The sequence below is a fragment of the Giraffa tippelskirchi genome, chromosome 3, assembly GCF_054371585.1.
Source record: "Giraffa tippelskirchi isolate mGirTip1 chromosome 3, T2T-mGirTip1v1.2.pri, whole genome shotgun sequence".
Taxonomy (NCBI): Eukaryota; Metazoa; Chordata; class Mammalia; order Artiodactyla; family Giraffidae; genus Giraffa; species Giraffa tippelskirchi.
In genome coordinates, this window is record NC_137277.1 from 86,871,237 (window position 1) to 86,890,749 (window position 19,513).

At 37.8% G+C, this 19,513-nt stretch overlaps 1 protein-coding gene across 5 annotated transcripts in view; it reads left to right on the forward strand.

The window, feature by feature from the left end:
- SLC25A12 (solute carrier family 25 member 12) overlaps positions 1-19,513 on the forward strand; it is a 100,255-nt gene that overhangs the window by 67,794 nt on the left and 12,948 nt on the right. For all 5 annotated transcript variants that reach the window (XM_081577797.1, XM_081577795.1, XM_081577796.1 and 2 more), the window contains 4 exons: positions 3,092-3,173; positions 4,485-4,643; positions 7,918-7,970; positions 8,359-8,439. In XM_081577797.1, coding sequence (XP_081433923.1) covers positions 3,092-3,173; positions 4,485-4,643; positions 7,918-7,970; positions 8,359-8,439 — 375 coding nt within the window. The remainder of the gene's footprint in view (positions 1-3,091; positions 3,174-4,484; positions 4,644-7,917; positions 7,971-8,358; positions 8,440-19,513) is intronic.

Genomic DNA, 19,513 nt, shown 5'->3' on the forward strand with positions numbered 1-19,513 from the left:
TTGTATGTTTAGAATATATATTGTATGTAATTTAATAATATATTATTTAGATTTTTACGCATATAATCAATGCAGTGAAACATACATGTAACTTATAAATGAAATCATATAGTACCTGGTAGGAGTGTTCAGTCAGAAACAGTTGTTGGAGACTGTTGACTTAAAGAATGATGGAGAAGACAGTGGGGTGGCACAGGCCATTGCTCTGCTTACTCCCCATTCCACAGTAAGGCCTTTGGCAAGTCACCTGTCCTGTCCACAGTGTGGCCATCTTACCTGTGTATGTATAGTGGACTGACTGACAAATTAGTACAGTGTGGTCTCAACTGTGGGTAGAAATTGCTGAGAGCAAGCACCCTTCTGATGATCTCACAGGGGAATTTATTTCCAGAAGATTGAAAAACATTGGACCCCCAGAAACTACCACAACATTGTAAAGCAATTTTATTCCCGTAAAAAACAAGAAAGAAAGAAAAACATTGGACCCCTTGAGGGCTACATTTGATCACCAATCCTGAGTGCTTGGTAAAGTGCTTTCATCTTTTGGAGGACAGCAAATCTCTAAATAAAATTAGTAGTAGTATTATAGTAATAAATGGAACAAAAAGTAATTATCTTTTTGGATAGCATATTTTTTTTTACTGTTCTCTGAATGAATCAAAATTAGACTATACACAAGGTTTTGTTAAAATATTCTTTCCCTTTTTAAATTTCAAACAAAATATCAGTATTAAATGATGAATTGCTCACTTTTATTACAGCATATAAATCAAACATAATGGATGGCTATGTAGTTGCTTGGGCTAACTTACTAGGAAAAAATGTATCCCCTACAAAATCATAACTATGTCCTATGTGCAATTTTTCACCTTTTTATTTTATTTAAGATTTATCGATTGATTTATTTTTGGCTGTGCTGGGTCTTTCTGCAGTTGTAGAGAGCAGGGAACTACTCTTTATTGGGCTTTCTCTAGCTGCAAAGCACAGAATCTAGGCGTGTGTGAGGGCTCAGTCGTTGTGGCTCAAGAACTTAGCTGCCCTGTGGCATGTGGGATCCTCCCCACCAAGTATGGAACCATGTCCCCTGCATTAGCAGGCAGATTCTTAACCCCTAGAGCAGCAGAGAAGCCCTCACCTTGTAAATAATGGTTTCTTCCATATATTAAATTCAGTTTTAGATGTAATGGATGTATACTTTCAGCTAATTGTATGGGCTTCCCTGGTGGCTCAGATGGTAAAGAATCGACCTGCAATGAAGGAGACCTGGGTTCGATTCCTGGGTTGGGAAGAGCCCCTGGAGGAGGGCATGGCAACCCACTCCAGTATTCTTGCCTGGAGAATCCCCATGGACAGAGGAGCCTGGTGAGCTACAGTCCATGGGGTCACAAAGAGTCAGACATGACTGAGCAACTAAGCATACAAATTTGGTATATTGGGACAGTTGACATTTATACAATAGTGATTTTATTTGAAGTAATGATACTTGACTAATTGCCAGATTTTCCAAGGGTTTCATATTGACTTTTCACCAAACATTACTGATTTTCCTTCTTAACTATAGAATTTATTGAACCACAACACTGCGGCAAGCATAATGAGGTTTTAAAGATCTCTGCCTACAGAGATCACATTCAGGTAGTAAATATTAGTATTTAGATATCAGATGCTTTTGTTAAAAGAAATGCTTACTGTGGTGCAAAATTTACAAAACAAGAACACAAAACCTTTCTATAGGCTGCTTCCCAAATTGTTAATAAATATCTGGTTTTGTCATTTTTAGCTTGTTTCATTGAACTTTGAAGAGATTTTACAAATGAAAGCAAATCAAAGTAGATTAGCTTACTTTTTTCCTTCCTTTAGATTTTAGGCATGGAGTCCCTTTCCATTAAATTATTCTAGTGAGAGTATCTAAACTTTTTATTATGCTATGTTTTAAAAGCTCATTCAAGTTGATATTTTTCAAGTTTTCTTATGATAAAACAGTATTTCATTCAGACTGTTATCATTTGTAGCTACTATTTTTCATGATCAAAATATTAAAGAAGTCTGACACATTGATATAGACAAATTATTTCAGGTCATTAATGCTGTGGGATACCAATGAAATAACATTCTGAATCATAATAGGATTTTCCCATTTGCTTTATTTTCAACACAGATTTTGTATTAGAACTACAAATATGGCTAGGACAGTGGCTCTCAACCTAACTATACAGCAGGATGATTTGAAGCCTTTGAAAAATTTACAAGCCCCAGGCCTCAAGGATATCTATAAGTCTTTCAGGTATTCTCTTTGCATAGGCAGAACTGAGGAATACATAGGTGTAGGAGAGCAGATGCTCAGTAGCATAGGTGAGAAGTACTATAATTATCTAGTGGTAACCTCAGTGGTTAAGCTTCAGAGCCACAAGTAAAGGGGGCAAAGGCTCTCAACTCTCAAAATACAGCAGCTATTAAAGCTTTTCACGTTAGCCCAAAAAGACGTCTTTGACCTTGCTTATGTCTAATCCTAATAGTTCTAGTTATGTGATTTCTCCAGCCTTGGTAGATGGGAGGGAAACATCAAAATCAAACTAGGAGGCTGTTGGTAAAAGAAGTTATAGCTGTCAAGCATGGGAAGATAGCACAAACAGCTACCTTAGATCCTGGTCGTATGAATGGTCGTATGATGGTTGTATGAATATGCTGACCTTCTGTCATTAGAGATGGTAGATTATGATCGGTATTCTCTGATTGAGGACACAAGATCGTTTTTGCACATTTTAGAAAGATTTTTCAATTTTAAGTTGATTAAAGCAAAGAAGGCATAAAGATTTTATACCTAAAATATTTATTTACTTGAAAGATTCACTTCAGTAGAATGATAGTGTGTTCCCCAGTGGTAGCAGATAAATGAGGCATTAACAGGCTTGTGAAAATGAGGGGGGAAAGCGACTGTATCTATTTGGCCAGATACGGTTTTCAAATGTTGATAGTAGAAGTATCTATTTCAGAATCTTAAATTAACATAGCCAAATTATAGCTTTTTTCAGCTGCTGTATGCTTTTCCAATTTTTTTTTTTTTTTTTTAATATTTTCTTCTCCCCCACAGCAATCTCATGGTTTAGGCAGGCCTATCTGGCTCCAGATTGCCGAGTCTGCTTACAGATTCACTCTGGGCTCAGTTGCTGGAGGTGAGTGACATGTCTGTGTGCTGTTTCAAGCTTGTGTTCATGTAATATTATCTCACTAGACTGGGACAGATCAGCAAAGGTGCAGTTCATTGTTTGCAAGGGTCACGAGTTCAGGGCTTTCTGAAGTGTTCTTTATTTTTACCTATGATCAGAGGACTTGTCATAGCACAGCCATGGCCCCTCTGGCTCCAGTCTGTCTTCAGGACAAAAACCTCTGGAATCATGTGAACGTCTTGGATGCGTGTTGCATTCCGCTAGTTATTATAGTTAAAGCCAGTATGAAGAAATGGAAACTAAGACTGTTTTCTGGTGTTCGGAGTGAGGGAAGGTGGGAAATCAAGATTTGGGGTACAAATCCCAGATGCTTAAGAAATAAAACAGCCTCTTAAAGTGATTCACTTTTGCTTTTCTGCTTGTGTTTGGTGTCTTGCTTTCCCTCCGCCCCTTTCATCTTTTGTTGGTTGAAGAATATCTAGACTTGTTAGTGATTTGCTAAGATGAACCTCCTTTCTCTGCTCTTGGGCAAAATTTAAGAGGCTTTTTTTTTTCTGGCTCAAATCTCTCCATAGAATATGTTTAAAACCTGAAGTTGCTTTGTTGAGAAGAACCTAGTAGATGTGATTAAAATACTTACAATTTTTCAAAACAAGCCTGAACTGATGAAACTATTATTTTTTTCTTTTCAGTCTCAGTTTTAGAAGTTGCAAAGCATGTTTTGGTTTTCAACAGTTGAAAAATTTAATACTCTAATTCATGTTATAAATTTTTTAGTGCCTGAGATATTCTGAAGCCTGGCCTTTTTTTAAAAAAAAAAACAAAACTGGGTTCTGTAAGTAGGGGGAGGGTCATGTTGAGATTTGCTTTCAATATTATAGCTGTAACTGAAGTCAGTTTACCAAAGTGCTGTGGTAAACTAAATTGTAAATTTATACAACCACTTCTGTGTACATATGTAGTTATTTTAAGGGGTAACTGGTATAATATATGGACACTTATTGGAACATATAAAGAAATATGTTATATATAATAGTTTAATGTTAAAGAAAATCGAGTGTTGACTATCTAATGTTGGTGACAACTTGAAAATTCGCTACAGTTGTTCTCTGTCACAACTGTATTTATGGATCCCAGTGGTTGCTAGACTCTGATCCTTCAGCTGTGTATGAAAGAAAGAAAAACTACATTAAGTCTCTTTTGTGAGAATAGATACTGTGTTCTATTTCCTAGTCCTCTGAGATGAGATTTGTTGTCCTTACAGATTCTCCATTTAATTGTGCTCTCTTTTAAGCCTAAAAATTATTTTCTTTGTAGCTGTGGGAGCCACCGCAGTATATCCTATAGATCTGGTGAAGACCCGCATGCAAAACCAGCGTGGCACCGGCTCTGTTGTGGGAGAGCTGATGTACAAAAACAGCTTTGACTGTTTTAAGAAAGTCTTGCGTTATGAGGGCTTCTTTGGACTCTACCGGGGTGAGTAAGTGAGTTTATCTCACCACAGCAGACTTGGCCTCACTCATTATGAAAATCAGCGCGTAGCCTGTTCAGTCAGACCAGGGCTGTTTCTCTTATTGTTGTCTCCTTGTTCGTGTCCCCTTTTTACATTCTTGCTGGTAACCAGCTATATTAGTCTGCAGACAAGGTCTTTATTTCTTATTTCTGCCATCCAAAGCCTGCATTTGTCCCAACATGGGTTTGTAGTCACTGTGCTCTTACAAACTGAAGCACAGGTCTGCAGGTGGAATACAAGGATGACAGGTAAGAAATAGAGAGCTTCTTTTCTCAGTGAATTATAAAGGAGAAATAACACCTCTTCTCTGTGAAAGAGAAGCCAAGCTGCCCCTTGGAGGTGAGTTTACTCTCTATTCACTTGTTTCAGCTGAAAGAAATAGTGAATGTTTTTGTCTCTTCCAAGGAGACCATTCTTAAGTCTTTGCCAGTGAGTCATCTGAAGTTTCAAAAAAAACAGAAAAGTAAAGCTTTTTGCTCCAAGTCTCATTCTTGCTCCATTCTTAGCTTAGAGGCACTGAGTGGAAGCAGACTGTCTTTTGCAGGGAATGTGATCACCAGTGTAAGCTGAGCACAGTGCTGTCGGCATCAGAGGCAGCAGCCCATGCAGGATTCTCCCCACCACCGTCGGCTTTGTAGGAACTTGTTCTCTTGGGAGAGGGAGACTTTCATGTATGTGTTTTCACATTAGAATTTAGAGTTTCCTTTGGGAGGGAGATTAATTTTTTAATCCCTTTGGGCGCCACTTGGAATTCTTTGAAAAACTCTCTCCATGCTCAGGTCCAGGGCATTTATGTAATTTACTGTACTTGTTTGTTTGCACACACAGTCTCATTAATCCTCAGCTCATTCTGAGCCTGAACAAAGACTGGGCCTGAACAAAGCTTTATGCTCGTGGACCGGAGGAGAAACACCTCTGATGGGTAATATGTGCAGATACTCAAGTGAAAATGTAGTTCTGATATACTTGAAGGAGAGGATCACAAGGATGTTTTTGGCATTTTATTTAGAACAAGAGAAGAGAGTGGTTCTGGAACCAAATTAGGCTCAAATACCCTTCCCTTGAGAAAGAATGTGATGAATTTTCTTAAGATATTCAGAACTCTGCTAAGCTGCTAAGTCACTTCAGTCGTGTCCGACTCTGTGCGACCCCATAGACGGTAGCCCACCAGGCTCCCCCGTCCCTGGGATTCTCCAGGCAAGAACACTGGAGTGGGTTGCCATTTCCTTCTCCAATGCATGAAAGTGAAAAGTGAAAGTGAAGTCTCTCAGTCATGTCCGACCCTTAGCGACCCCATGGACTGCAGCCTACCAGGCTCCTCCGTCCATGGGAGTTTCCCGGCAAGAGTACTGGAGTGGGTTGCCATTTCCTTCTCCGATTCAGAACTCTAGCCTGTCTTAAATTCTAGCCGTACAACAAAATTCTAGCTGTACAACATGTGCAGAGGTGTACGTTATCTAGAATGCAGATATGTGCATGTCAGTCTTGTTTGAGACTTTATTAATCACTGTATATCTGAATTCTGTTTATATGAAACCTGAGGGTTAAGTGGTGCTAAGTGGTTTTTTTCTTTGACATCTCCAATCTTTCTTTGTTGAATAAGACTCTTTCTCCCTGTTTGGTATACTTTAAAAGAGAAGGAACCTAGATATACACACTGCACAGTTTATCTTCTCAATAGATGGATGCTTACAGAAGATTTTATTTGAGAGAGATGTCATATTATTTGGGTCCAATATAGCAAGTTGGGGGTAGGGGGTGAAGAAATTACTAGCTTGATTTAAGATGTGAGCTGATAAAATCAGTCCTTTAAATGAGAAACTCTTATATTGGGGGGAAGATTGTAGGAGTCCTATATATGAACACCATGTTGAGATGTCATATATTGTTTAGAGCTGGTCCATTATTTTGTCAGATGATTGACAAAACTGTTGACAGATTAGCCTAAACTTCTTTATAGGCAGCAATGATAAAATGACATAAACCATCAGTACTATATTAAAATTCTATGAGCCTTACTGAGGCAAGTTATAAAACAAATACTCATGCTGACATGGTTGTGTGGGAATCAGATTAAAAGTAATAAGGCCTGATAATCATGAGAGAAAGTTAAGACTGCCATCTGCTGATTTATTCTTTTAAATCAGCTGCTACCCATTAAAGGTGTGGGCAGATTTGTGTTTGTCATTGATAATTCAGTTTGACTGACAGTAGCCTGTATACACGATTACTTGCTGGCTCTCAACTCGTAGAAAATCACTCAGCAATATCCTCAAAGTAGGCTTAAGATCAACAGTGAGCATGCAAACACATACATAATTTCCCCTTGCCTGGGTGATTTAAAGGCTATAATATGTTTATTGTTAGCATCTTTAAAAACTGTATGCAAAAATGTATTTTAACAATTTGGATAATCTTTGTGCTTTAGAAAGTTGAGCCCTGTGAATAGCTACAGATGTTGAATTGTTTATATATTTTTTTCTTTTACAGCCAGCCTGGAAAAGAAACTTTCTAAGAATAATGGTTTCCTTTATTTTAGGAGAATTCTTTTGAAATGACTTACATTTGACATATATTAGTACATAGGCTAACAGTGGGCTGTGTTTTGCTTGTAGAGCATACCCATTAATTGGTACTTTAAGCTGCATTTTTCTTTATAGTTTTGGCTTTCTTTTAAATAAATGAGCACTAAATTCTGCATTTCTCTAAAGAGAAAATTATGGGAGTTGATTTTCTGTAATAGCCAAGCCACTGTGTGCTATTACACAGGTAGTATCATTTGTGGCAGAACCTGGGTCTCCTTAACAGGACGCTTTCCAGAGCTTTTCCAGGCATACATCATTGGCTTCTCTAAAATGTCTATGCACGTTAGTATGTTGTTGGTTGTAAAGGGAGGGAATGTGGTTCTATTGTTATTGGTAGTGTTCTGGGAGTAGAGAAGATCCATGGGCTCCATTTCTTCCTCATACTTTTTGAGAGGTGTTAGATAACTAGCTAGGCTTTAAAGGAAGCATGCTTAAGAAAAGGATTTATAGCAACAGACAGTATAACATTGTATTTGACGTAAATAATTATTATATACACATGCATAGTTTTTAGGATAATCCATTTTTTCCCATTTTCATGAAAATCCTAAGATGTTTGATGGGTAAATAATGTGGGGAAAAATGCCTTATTGAGCTTGTATGTTCATGTCTAGTACATCTATGTTGCTAACAATTCTCTCTGTTTACCTAGGTCTGATACCGCAACTTATAGGGGTTGCGCCAGAGAAGGCCATTAAACTGACTGTAAGTTGCTAACTCGTTGAATTTATGCCATTTGTTTAGATTATCACTAAGCCAAAAATTAAAACTGCTGCTGGGACTTCCCTGGTGGTCCAGTGGTTAAGCCCCACACTTTCATTGCAGGGGCCACAGGTTCAGTCCCTGGTTGGGGAACTAAGATCCCTCATGCCGTGCGGCATGGCAAAAATAATTTAAACAAACAAACCAAAACTGATGCTGCTAAGACTAGCACACTGTCGAGGCATTTGTATAATTTTGAATTTATATGTAGCCATCTGCTAATTTTAAATTTTATATGAGACAAGTATTTTGCTGACTTGGAAAACTAATAATGTAGCACTAAAGGCAATGATCGGGAGTTCTGGTTAATTAATGTTGTCTTTCTAATTAGGTTAATGATTTTGTCCGGGACAAATTTACCAGGAGAGATGGCTCCATTCCACTTTTAGCAGAAATCCTCGCTGGAGGTTGTGTAAGTATTAATATTGTGATTTCTCATGACAAATATGTTCCTTTAGCCTTTTTGCACACCAGATATAATATCTGAGTGACATCCCCTCAAGCTCAGGGAACTCTAAGCAGTTTTCTCAGATTGTATGATTTTTTAAAATATTTTATTGCGTAATCTAACTGGTTTTGAGGCAGCAAAGAGTATTTTTGTCAGCTCAGTCTGTTAGAAGCTCCTGAAACATTACCTTTCACACTTGTTGAAGTTCTAATTCTGTTTCTTTTTAAATACTACAGAAAACAGAATAGCAGGTAGAGTTACCATTTATTTTTATTGACTGGAATAAGTGTGATGTGACTGATTAATTGGGCCCTTTTATTTTAGGTGTAGGATTGAGTAAATCATTGTAGTATCATTGCAATTTCCCTTCTTTTAGGGACCAGAGCAAGCAACCATAAATATGTTGAAGCTGTTGACAATTCTGAACATAGAGACTTTATCTACAAAGTGTGAGCATGACATTGGATTTTGTCCAGTTCTCGAATCTAAGTTTGCAGCTCAGCTAATCTGTGGTGTTCCTTTCACATTTAGTAGTACCTAATTTATTTAATCCATTTTGTCCCTGAAGCCTTTAATGACTCCAGCTGACTTGGCTGACAGTCTTGGCTCAATCCTCTCAGTTGTCTTGTGGAACTGAGGTGATGAGGTCAGTGACCTTTGCAGCTTTTAATTCAGAGAAGATGGCCCTGAGGGTCAGAGAGAGCTGTCGCTCTGGGTTCTCCTTCATGATATTTGTCAGCCTGGCACATACCTAGGTCCTTACCTTTCTGCAACCAAAGCTCTTATGGAAGAGGTAGCTGGGTGCACTCCCTGTGTGTTTATGTGTGTTTGCCTCTACACCTTCCCGTATGCCCAAGTGCATTCTCAGAAAGAAGACTCATGTCTTTGGCTATCTCTCTTTTTTTCACGAAGGACAAATAATAAACATAGACTAAGACCTTTGCTAGCTCTTAGTATAGTTTCTCTTCGTCTTTACTCCAATTAGATGCTACAGTTGTTTCTCTTCAAATTAAAGACCCATTGCAAATCATATTCTTTTTCTCAGTGGTTTTAGTTTTAATTTGGTTAAGAAATTTCCTAACTCAGTTTTGCCGCAACACATGTTATACATTTGTCAGGAATCTCTCAAATCATGTTCTCTTGTTCCATATAGATAATTATTTGTTTCCATTTGTAATATCCAGAGGTTTTTGCCCATGAAACTGGCTTGTTCCCCCATGTCTGACCTGTGACCTAAGTAGTTACATTCTGATCAGGTATTTGGTTCCTTTGTTCTTCCTAGGTAAAGACCTTGTTTCTAGGTTTGAACTTGGGGAATTTCTGTTGAAGTCTGGGGTGCCTCGAGGGTTGTACTGACACTCGACATTTCTTCCTTAATCATGACTCATTTCTGGAGGCTTTGATGGATTGTCTAGCTGGAAATTGACAGCATGAAAAATAGTTAGGTTGGGCTCTAGGCAGAATGATTTCATTGTCTGCAATTCGTCACCACAGACACTTCTGCTTCCCTCTTCTCTCTAAATCTCTTCATTCAGGGATAAAAGGAAATGTACAATTATCAAGTTTCCCCTGATAAATTCGATCACACTATAGTGTAAGTGATTGGTGAAGCACAATCTGCTACTTCTCCCAAAAGTCTGCTTATTTGAATGGAGAATAAAGCCCTAAACAAAGAAGAGGTCTCTGTTGATAGACTATCAGGCATTGTGGAATATAGGAATAGTCTTTTTTGCTGAATGAAATCTGGTTAAGCAGTCACCAGGTAAACACTAGGAAGAGCGGCTACCCTAGAGGGAGGGAGGGGGGAGGTAGGGGTGTGTGTGTGTGTGTGTGTGTGTGTGTGTGTGTGTGTGTGTGTGTGTGTGTGTGTGTGTGTGTGTGTGTGTGTGTGTGTGTGTGTGTGTGTGTGCGCGCGTGCGCGTGTTGCTGAGTCATGTCTGATTCTTTGCAACTCCATTCTTTGCTTAGTCATGTCCAACTCTTTGCAACTTTGTGGACTGTGGCCCACCAACCTCCTCTGTCCATGGAATTCTCCAGGCAAGAATACTGAAGTGGGTAGCCATTCCCTTCTCCAGGGGATCTTCCCAACCTAGGGATTGAACCTGGGTCTCCTGTGTTGCAGGCAGATTCTTTACAGTCTGAGCCACCAGGGAAGCCTGATCATAAAAACCTTAGGATCCTGGGTATGGGCAGTGATAGAATGTGGAGTGCCCTATGGGTGTTTGGCTAAATGCTGTCAGTGCCACCAGGCAACAAGAGTGTGGTCACTCAGTTTTAAAGATGTACTTAATGTGTTAGCCTAATTCAAGTTAATTCAGAAGAAATAGTCAGTATTGACTTTACAGGTTTTTTTCTTAGCAGAAGGGTCAGGTAGGACTAGGGCCTCAGGTTCCCTACATGTGCAAGGGAAAGTCTACTGCTCTGAAAATGACTGTGCTGTCCTTTAGGCAAAATGATGTGCACTGACTGGATCATGCGGTAACCAAGAAATGAAACTATTTGGTCCGTAAGCATTATGTATTTTCTTGTTTTTTGTTTTGTGATCTATTTTAAAAAGTATGTGATATTAGATACATGCGAAAGAGAACACATTATACAGATTAAAAGTTATAATAAAATGAGCATCCATAAACCTACCACTCCAACTAAATATTGCTATTACCATTGATGCTGGGTTTTGTTTTTACTCTAGTACTAATCTTCTAGAATGCTAATGAGCAGTAGGGACTTTTCTTATTGGGTTGAACATTTTATAGGCATGGTCTCATTATTCTTTCCAATTGAAGTTGAAGAAAATAAAACCTGAGAGAAGATACAGCACTTAGTGAATGACAAAATTGACAGTCAAACCACTTTTGTTTCCAAATCTCTGTTAGTACATATTTGGTATGTTTTCATTCTCTCTTTCTTTCATTTATTCATTCTCATTGAACAAGCTGTCAAGGCTGAGAATGATTTAGAGTTTCCTCCTGCGCAAGAAACCAAACTTAAGATATGTTTATATCTCATAGAAAACGGGTAGTTCTGGCCATTCTCACCAGATAAACTTAATCTTGAGTCTAATCATATTCCACTTTGGTAATTTGAAAGTAGAATTTCTTATCGTGATTTACTTCATTTCTACATGTCACCAAAGAAAATACATGCTTATGATTATAATTCATCATAATAGCTACCATTTCTTGAGCATCTTGTACTAGACTGAACACTTTATAGGCATTATTTCTTTGTTATTCCCAGCTGTTAATAGAGTTGAAGAAACTAAAAGCTCAGTGAGATCAAGCACTTAGTAAATAGAAAAATTGAGATTCAAACCACTTCTGTCTCTAAATCTGTATTCTTTCATATTTGGTATATGTTTCTATTCATTCAGTCTTTCACTCATTCTCTCATTTGTTGAATGATTGCTATGTTTAAGGACAAGTTTTGAAATAACAGCTTTATTGAGATAGAATTCATATATCATGTAACTCCCCACACATGAAGTAAACAGTTCAGTAGCTTTTAGTATATTCATAGAGCTGTGCAATTATCACTATAGTCAATTTTAGAACATTCTTATCCCCCAGAGAAACCTGTTACCCTGTCTCTTAACGATTCACCATTTCTGGACATTTCTTATAAATGGAATCAAACAACATGTGGCCTTTTGTTTCTGGCTCCTTTGGCTCAGTGGTCTCTTCAAGGTTCATTCATGTTGTGGTATGTATCAGTATTTCAAGCCTTTTTATTGCTGAATAATATTTCAGCATAATTATATATAGGTAATACCTATATATAATATATATAAATAATACCTATAAATAATATATAGGTAATACCATATTTTGTTTATCCATTCATCAGTTGTTAAACATTTGGGTTTTTTCCACCTTTTGGCTTTATGATTAAGTGCTGCTATGAACATTCATGTGAAGAGTTTTGTGGACATATGTTTTCATTTCTTTTGTGTATATATACTTAGGAGTAGAATTGGTAGGTCATATGGTAACTCTAATTAGTATTTTGAGGACCTGTGAGACCATTTTCCAAAGTAGCTGCACCATTTTGCAGTCCTCGCAGCAATGTATGAGGGTTCTTATTTTTCCACATTCTTGCCAATACGTACTATCTGTCCTTTATAGCCATCCTAGTGGGTATGTAGTGGTGTCTTACTGTGACCTAATGACTGACACTGTTGAGCATTTTTTTGTGAATGTACTGGCATTTATACATCTTTGGAGAACAATCTATTCAGAATGTTTGGCCATTTTTAGTTGGGTTGTTTGTCTTATTATTGAATTATAGTTCTTTTTATATTTAGTGTACCTTATCAAATATATGATTTCCAGATATTTTTTGCTTTCTTGACTGTATCCTTTTGCAGAGTTGAACTTTGATTTTAATGAAGTCCAACTTACCTTTATTTTTTGTTGTTGTTTGTGCTTTTCATGTCATATCTAAGAAGTCATTGCCTAATTCAAGATCATAAAGATTTATACCTCTATTTTCTCCTAGGGGTTTTATAATTTTAGATCTTACATTTAGCTCTTTGATCTTTCACACAAATTTTTAACCTTATTTTGCAGTATTTTGCTTTGAGCAGAGATATTACCAAATGAAGGTTTTATTTTTTATTGTCAACATCTCGTTACATTTCCTCTTAATGTTTTTATATACATGATCGTGTGCATGTACACGAGCACATGCACACATGCATGCATCATATTTTTTAAACCAGGTCCAAGTTTTGTTAACTGTGACTTCCTGATTGGAATGCAAGCAGCTCTCACTGCTTTTAATGGCAGCAGAAAATCACAGTGGAGCTTCTCACTTTGGAAATAGATACGACCTTTGGGAAAAAAATTATAAACAGAGTGTGCATTTTCATATTTTCAGTCTTCATCATGAACATTAACCAAACTTACTTTATATCTATATTACAGTCTTCTCAAGAAACACTTCCTAGTTCAGCATTTGTGGTTTAGATGTGATTGCTTGTTTTTTTGTTGTTTCTATAACTTGAGTTTTAGATTTAATAATTTCTCCACCATTTTTTAGGTGGAGATGGGCTAAGAGTGTGTACATGTGGGTTCAGTTACTCAGTAAATATCTGTTATGGGTGCATATGAGTAATGTATATGTAACAACAGGCTTCAAATAATTTTTCTCATTGTTCTCATAGGTAAGCCATCCTTATCAGGCTGTATGTTTTTATTTTTCTATAGAAAGTCTCTCTTTATATATGTATAAGTATATACACTTATTTGTATACACACATTACATGTCCATATCAGACATAAATATAATTGTTTAATTATGATATCTGTTGTGTGCAGAATAATACTATGTCAACTCAGAATTTTTCAAAGTACTTTCACGTGCACTAATATCATCGCCTATAAAATGGGTAGATGAGGAACAGAAGCTCAGAAAGTCTACCTCTCACCTCAGATCACACAGCTAATATATGTTGCAGTTTTCATGTATTCCCAAGTATTTTGATTTTAAGATCAACTCCTTTTGTTCTGTAATACTATCTTAGGAAATCAAATCAAGGCCTTGTCTGTTTATCAGAATAAATCTAGATGAGTCCATACAACTTTCTAGTGGCTTTTCTTTTTTGAAAAATATTATATGGATGTATATTATAATAATTTAACATATATCTGAATATATATGTTATTTAGGTATAAAATGTATAAAAAAATCTTAGATGTCAGCTTAATGAGTTTTAACAATTGTATACACCCATGAAATCAGCACTCAAGAGTGAGATGAAGAACATTTCACCCCAGGAAATTAATTCATGCCTCTTTCCAGTCAGTCATGCTTCCCCTCTGCCAAGCAGCCACTGTTCTGATTTCTGTCAACAGTTTTGTTTCTTCTTGGATTTCATATCAACAGACTCATACAAATGCTTTCTTTTATGGTTGGCCTCTTTTGCTTAATAAAGTGTTTTCAAGAGTCATCCTTGTGTGGGTATCAGTATTGGTTTTTTTTGTTTGTTTGTTTTAATTTTACTGAGCATTATTCCATGGTATGCATTACCTACAATTTGCTTTCCATTCTTCTACTGAAGGACATTTTGGGTTGTTTTCAGTTTTTATCTATTATAAATAAGGTTGTTACAAACATTATTTAGTACCTAAGAGTAGACTAGGGTAGATGTATATTCAGTTTATTATAAAAGAAACTGCCAGTTGGTCCTTTGACGTGGATGTATCATTTTACAGTCTCATCAGCAGTGTACAAATATTCCAGTTACTCCCCATCCTCAAAATGTTTGATATTTTTAGTCTGTTTTAGTTATTCTGGTTGGTCTGAAATGATATCTTGTTGTGGTTTTAATTTGCATTTTTCTGATGCCTAAAGATATTGAGCATCTTTTCATGCATTTATTGGCTGTTAATCTTTTTTGGTGAATTATCTGTTCTAGTCTTCTACCTGTTTTTATTAGGTTACTCATTGTTACTGTTGATTTGTAGGAGTTCTGTATACATCATGGATACAGTCCGTTGTCAGATATATGTGTTATGAATATTCTTCCCAGTCTGTGACTTGCCTATTAATTATCTTAATGGTCTCTGTAATGGTTTTATGAAAGAAAAGGATTATGTGAATTTCTTAGACATGTCCATAAACCTAAGTGGGAAAAAATTTAGTGTCTCTCTGAGTCAACAGAGAAGTCCCTTGAAAAGTCTAAAGGGACTGACCTATATGAATTTTCTAATGATCTGTCTGGTTAAGTATCTGTTTTTATGTTGTTAAACTCGAGCCAGAGCACTTAGCGGAGAAGGCAATGCAACCCACTCCAGTACTCTTGCCTGGAGAATCCCAGGGACGGGGGAACCTGGTGGGCTGCTGTCTATGGGGTTGCACAGAGTCGGACACGACTGAAGCGTCTTAGCAGCAGCAGCAGCAGAGCACTTAGGAGCTTCCCTGGTAGCTTAGCTGATAAAGAATCTGCCTGCAGTGCAGGAGACCCCAGATTGATTCCTGGATCAGGAAGATCCCCTGGAGAAGGGATAGGGTACTCCCTCCAGTATGCTTGGGCTTCTCTGGTGGCTCAGATAGTAAAGAATCCGCCTGCAATGCGAGAGACCTGGGTTCAATCCCTGGTTGGGGAAGATCCCCTGGAGGAGGGCATGGCAACCCACTTCAGTATTCTTGCCTGGAGAATCCTTATGGGCAGAGGAGCCTGGTGGCCTACAGTCCATGGGGTCGCAGAGTCAGACACGACTGAGCAAGTAAGCACAGCACAGCACAGAGCACTTACCTAACTGATCACATTTACCTCTTTCAGGTAAATGATCACATTTACCTACTTCTAAAAGGGTAAAAGTCATAAAATTCAAAATGTATATATTGCTCAACAAAGGACTGATGGCCCCAATATGCTGCAGGTGTTTTCATATCCTCGTATGAACATACGTCCTGGAGAACACATCCCTTCCCTTGTATCTTGCTTTCAGTCTGGGTGGTGCTCTCACCTTAGTTACTGCACAGAAACTATGTGAGGTAGATAAGGTAGATTTTGGAATCTCTATTGTCATATTAGGAAACCAAGGAATGAAAAGGTTATGACCTATCTACCATTACAAAGCTAATAACCATATAGGTCGACAGCTTTCCAAACCCAGAATCTTTCTGTTCTTTTTTCTCCCTTTGGCCTATGTGTGCACATGGGCTCACACATACCACCATATCCATGCCCATGTAGGTGTAGCAAGAGGCCCACTTGTTAGTTAGAGCATTTACTAATCCTGGGCCCGAAGTGGTAGCTCACCAGCTCCCTAAGCCATGTCTTTCTCAGCAGGCTCAGCTTGCAGATCTCTACAAGCTGTTTGGGAATGGTCTCTTCAGCTCCCATCCCCAGGAACCAGTGTGGTCTCAACTTGATGCTTGCATACTTCCATGAACACACATACATATGCACACATATTAAAAGTCCACATATATTATGTCAGTATGTGTAATTTAATCTATTCATATCTCTGAACACCCTGGCATTTATCATCACTCCTTTTAAACTATGACTGTCTTGGACTATTTTAGAGCAAACCATAGTGTTTCCCGTTGCTTTATAAAATAATGCTTGGTTGATGGCATTGTGAGCCAGAGCCACTGTCTCTTTTCATCCTGCTTGAGTCAAAGTGACAACTAATTCTATGACTTTTATTTGTTTTTCTGGCTGTTTTAAATGCATATATTTTGTATATCTGTTCAAGGAGCTGATATGGCCTTAAATTGAAGTTAGATTTTCTTTTGTCTCTTTATAAAATGAATTGTTTAGATTGGACATTTGGCAGTTGGAGGGAAATAGTTTCAAACTGTAAGAGACAACAGATCAAAGAGGGAAGTAAACAGGGTACTTGGTGCACGGGGGTGGAGGGGTGGGGGTGTGGGTCACACAGCCGGTGACTGGATCCCCAGCCTCTTTGTGGTCTTTGCCCCTGGGTAGGATTATGCGGGCAGGTCTAACAGGCCCAATCCTGTGTGCAGCCCCTTGGTCTCAGGCACATCAAAGGTGAGTGGTGACGTCTCAGTATTACATCCTTTTCTCCTAACTTTTGCTGTCAGGTTTGTCTGTTATTCACTCAGTCATGTCCAACTCTTTGCGACCCCGTGGACTGTAGCCTTCCAGGCTCATCTGTCCATGGAATTCTCTAGGCCAGAATACTGAAGTGGGTTGCCATGCCTTTCTCCAGGTGATCTTCTTTACCCAGGGATCGAACCTGGGTCTCCTGCATTACAGACAGATTCTTTACTGTCTGAGCCACCAGGGAAGTCACTAAAGCTTTAATAACTAAAGCTGTCAGCTTTAGTTGGTTTATTTTCTCATTAAAAAATTGTGCAACACAAGATAATATGGAGGTTTTTCCATTCTCTCTATTTTCTATTGGATGTGGGTAAGCCTCATTCAAAATGAGATTTGTTCTGTCTCATTGTGTCATTTGTAATTCAGTTCTGGAACAAAGAAATGACAACGGAATACTGAAAAATAGAAGCATTTAAGTCAGTTTTAATATTAATGCTTCCATCTCTTTAAAACAATAAACAACAAGTTTGAGAGGGAAGTTTAGCAGTTAGAGGTTAGAAATTAATTTTGGTGATTTGGTGAGTGAAAAAATTCACCAAAGGTATTATTGTATGAGATGGTATGCCAGTTAACACAAGTATAAGGTAGGAAGGTAGGAAGACATCAAATTACACAGTGTTCATTTAAGACTACATAGCTGTGTATCATCATGTTTTAACCTGAAATTTTATTTATCTCAGTGTCTATTATTTCAGATCACTAGCTTTACTTAGGTTGATTTTTTTTTTTGATGTCCATATATGCATAGGTAGATAAGCCTATTAAAAATTTTGGATCCGCAAGTAACTAGGGCTAAGTGGTTTTTTCAAATGCATTTAAAGTATATGAATTCCCAAGTTTACCGCGGGGAAGCATGTATGAGAGAGGACCTGGTCTGTAAAAAGAGCCATTGTTTCTAAGACCAGTTCTGTTTCTTATTTCTGGTGGTGGGGGTAGGGGTTGTTTTTTGAGTAGTTAGTACATTCATTTGATTCAGAATTTAAAAGATATAATGGCATATGCTTTGCAAATTCTTTCTCCTAGCTATTTACTTCTCCTCCTGGGGGTGCAACCAATGTTTTCCTCTCTAAGCTATTCTGCTTTTGATAAACTTAACTAAATTTTGACATATTTGTGATAAATGGGTGCCTAATGTTTTATGTTCTGTTTATGTCACTTAGCAGATTTTATTACCTAATATTATAGACTGAATAAGAGCATAGAATTATTTGTGCTTAAATATTTACTTATTGGTCATTTTAGTTTTTTTGTTTAATTTTGTTGCTTTTAAAAATAGCAAATGTCAGCCTATTTGTAAAAATACAGATACTTTTTTAATTGAAAAGTTACTATATTTTTATTTCACACTTTAACACATCTGAAATTCTGTATATTCAGTGACTATATTTACTGTAAGTAGTGTTTTTTTCCCTGTGAATATCTGTTATTAAATTCATGATATCAGAATCAGTAGAGTCTTAAAATAGAGGAGAAATGATATTTTCCTGGTGTGTTTGTTTCTCAGAGGGGAAACAGTTAAGGATGTGATAACATCATAATCTTGTTCTTTGTCACTAGATTTCTTATCAGAGTAATTGAATTAGTTGCAGATTTTATTCCCCCTTCTCCCTGTTCCCAGTTTAATATGTATGAGAGTGGTTAACCTCAGAGCTTAAAAAAGGACAGTGTGTTGCCTTGTGTGTTTTCTTTTAAGTGTTTTAATGTACCCAAAGTTTTAGACAAATCAGATAGCAATCTTTATTATTCAGTGTTTCTGTGTTACTGAACTCAGGCTTGGCTGCTTGCATCTTGAAAGCCAGTACTTGAGAAGTAAGTGTTGGTTAGAAAAGGAAAGGTTGCTTTATTCAGGAGGCCAGCAATCTGGGCAGAAGGCAGTTCAGTTCAGTTGCTCAGTCATGTCCGACTCTTTGCAACCCCATGAATTGCAGCACACCAGGCCTCCCTGTCCATCACCAACCCCTGGAGTTTACCCAAACCCATGTCCATCGAGTCGGTGATGCCATCTAACCATCTCATCCTCTGACGTCCCCTTCTCCTCCTGCCCCCAATCCTTCCCAGCATCAGGGTCTTTCCAATGAGTCAACTCTTCGCATGAGGTGGCCAAAGTATTGGAGTTTCAGCTTCAACATCAGTCCTTCCAATGATCACCCAGGACTGATCTCCTTTAGGATGGACTGGTTGGATCTCCTTGCAGTCCAAGGGACTCTCAAGAGTCTTCTCCAACACCACAGTTCAAGAGTATCAATTCTTCAGCGCTCAGCTTTCTTCACTGACCAACTCTCACATCCATACATGACCACTGGAAAAACCATAGCCTTGACTAGACAGACCTTTGTTGGCAAAGTAATGTCTCTGCTTTTAAATATGCTATCTAGGTTGGTCATAACCTTCCTTCCAAGGAGTAAGTGTCTTTTAATTTCATGGCTGCAATCACCATCAGCAGTGATTCTGGAGCCC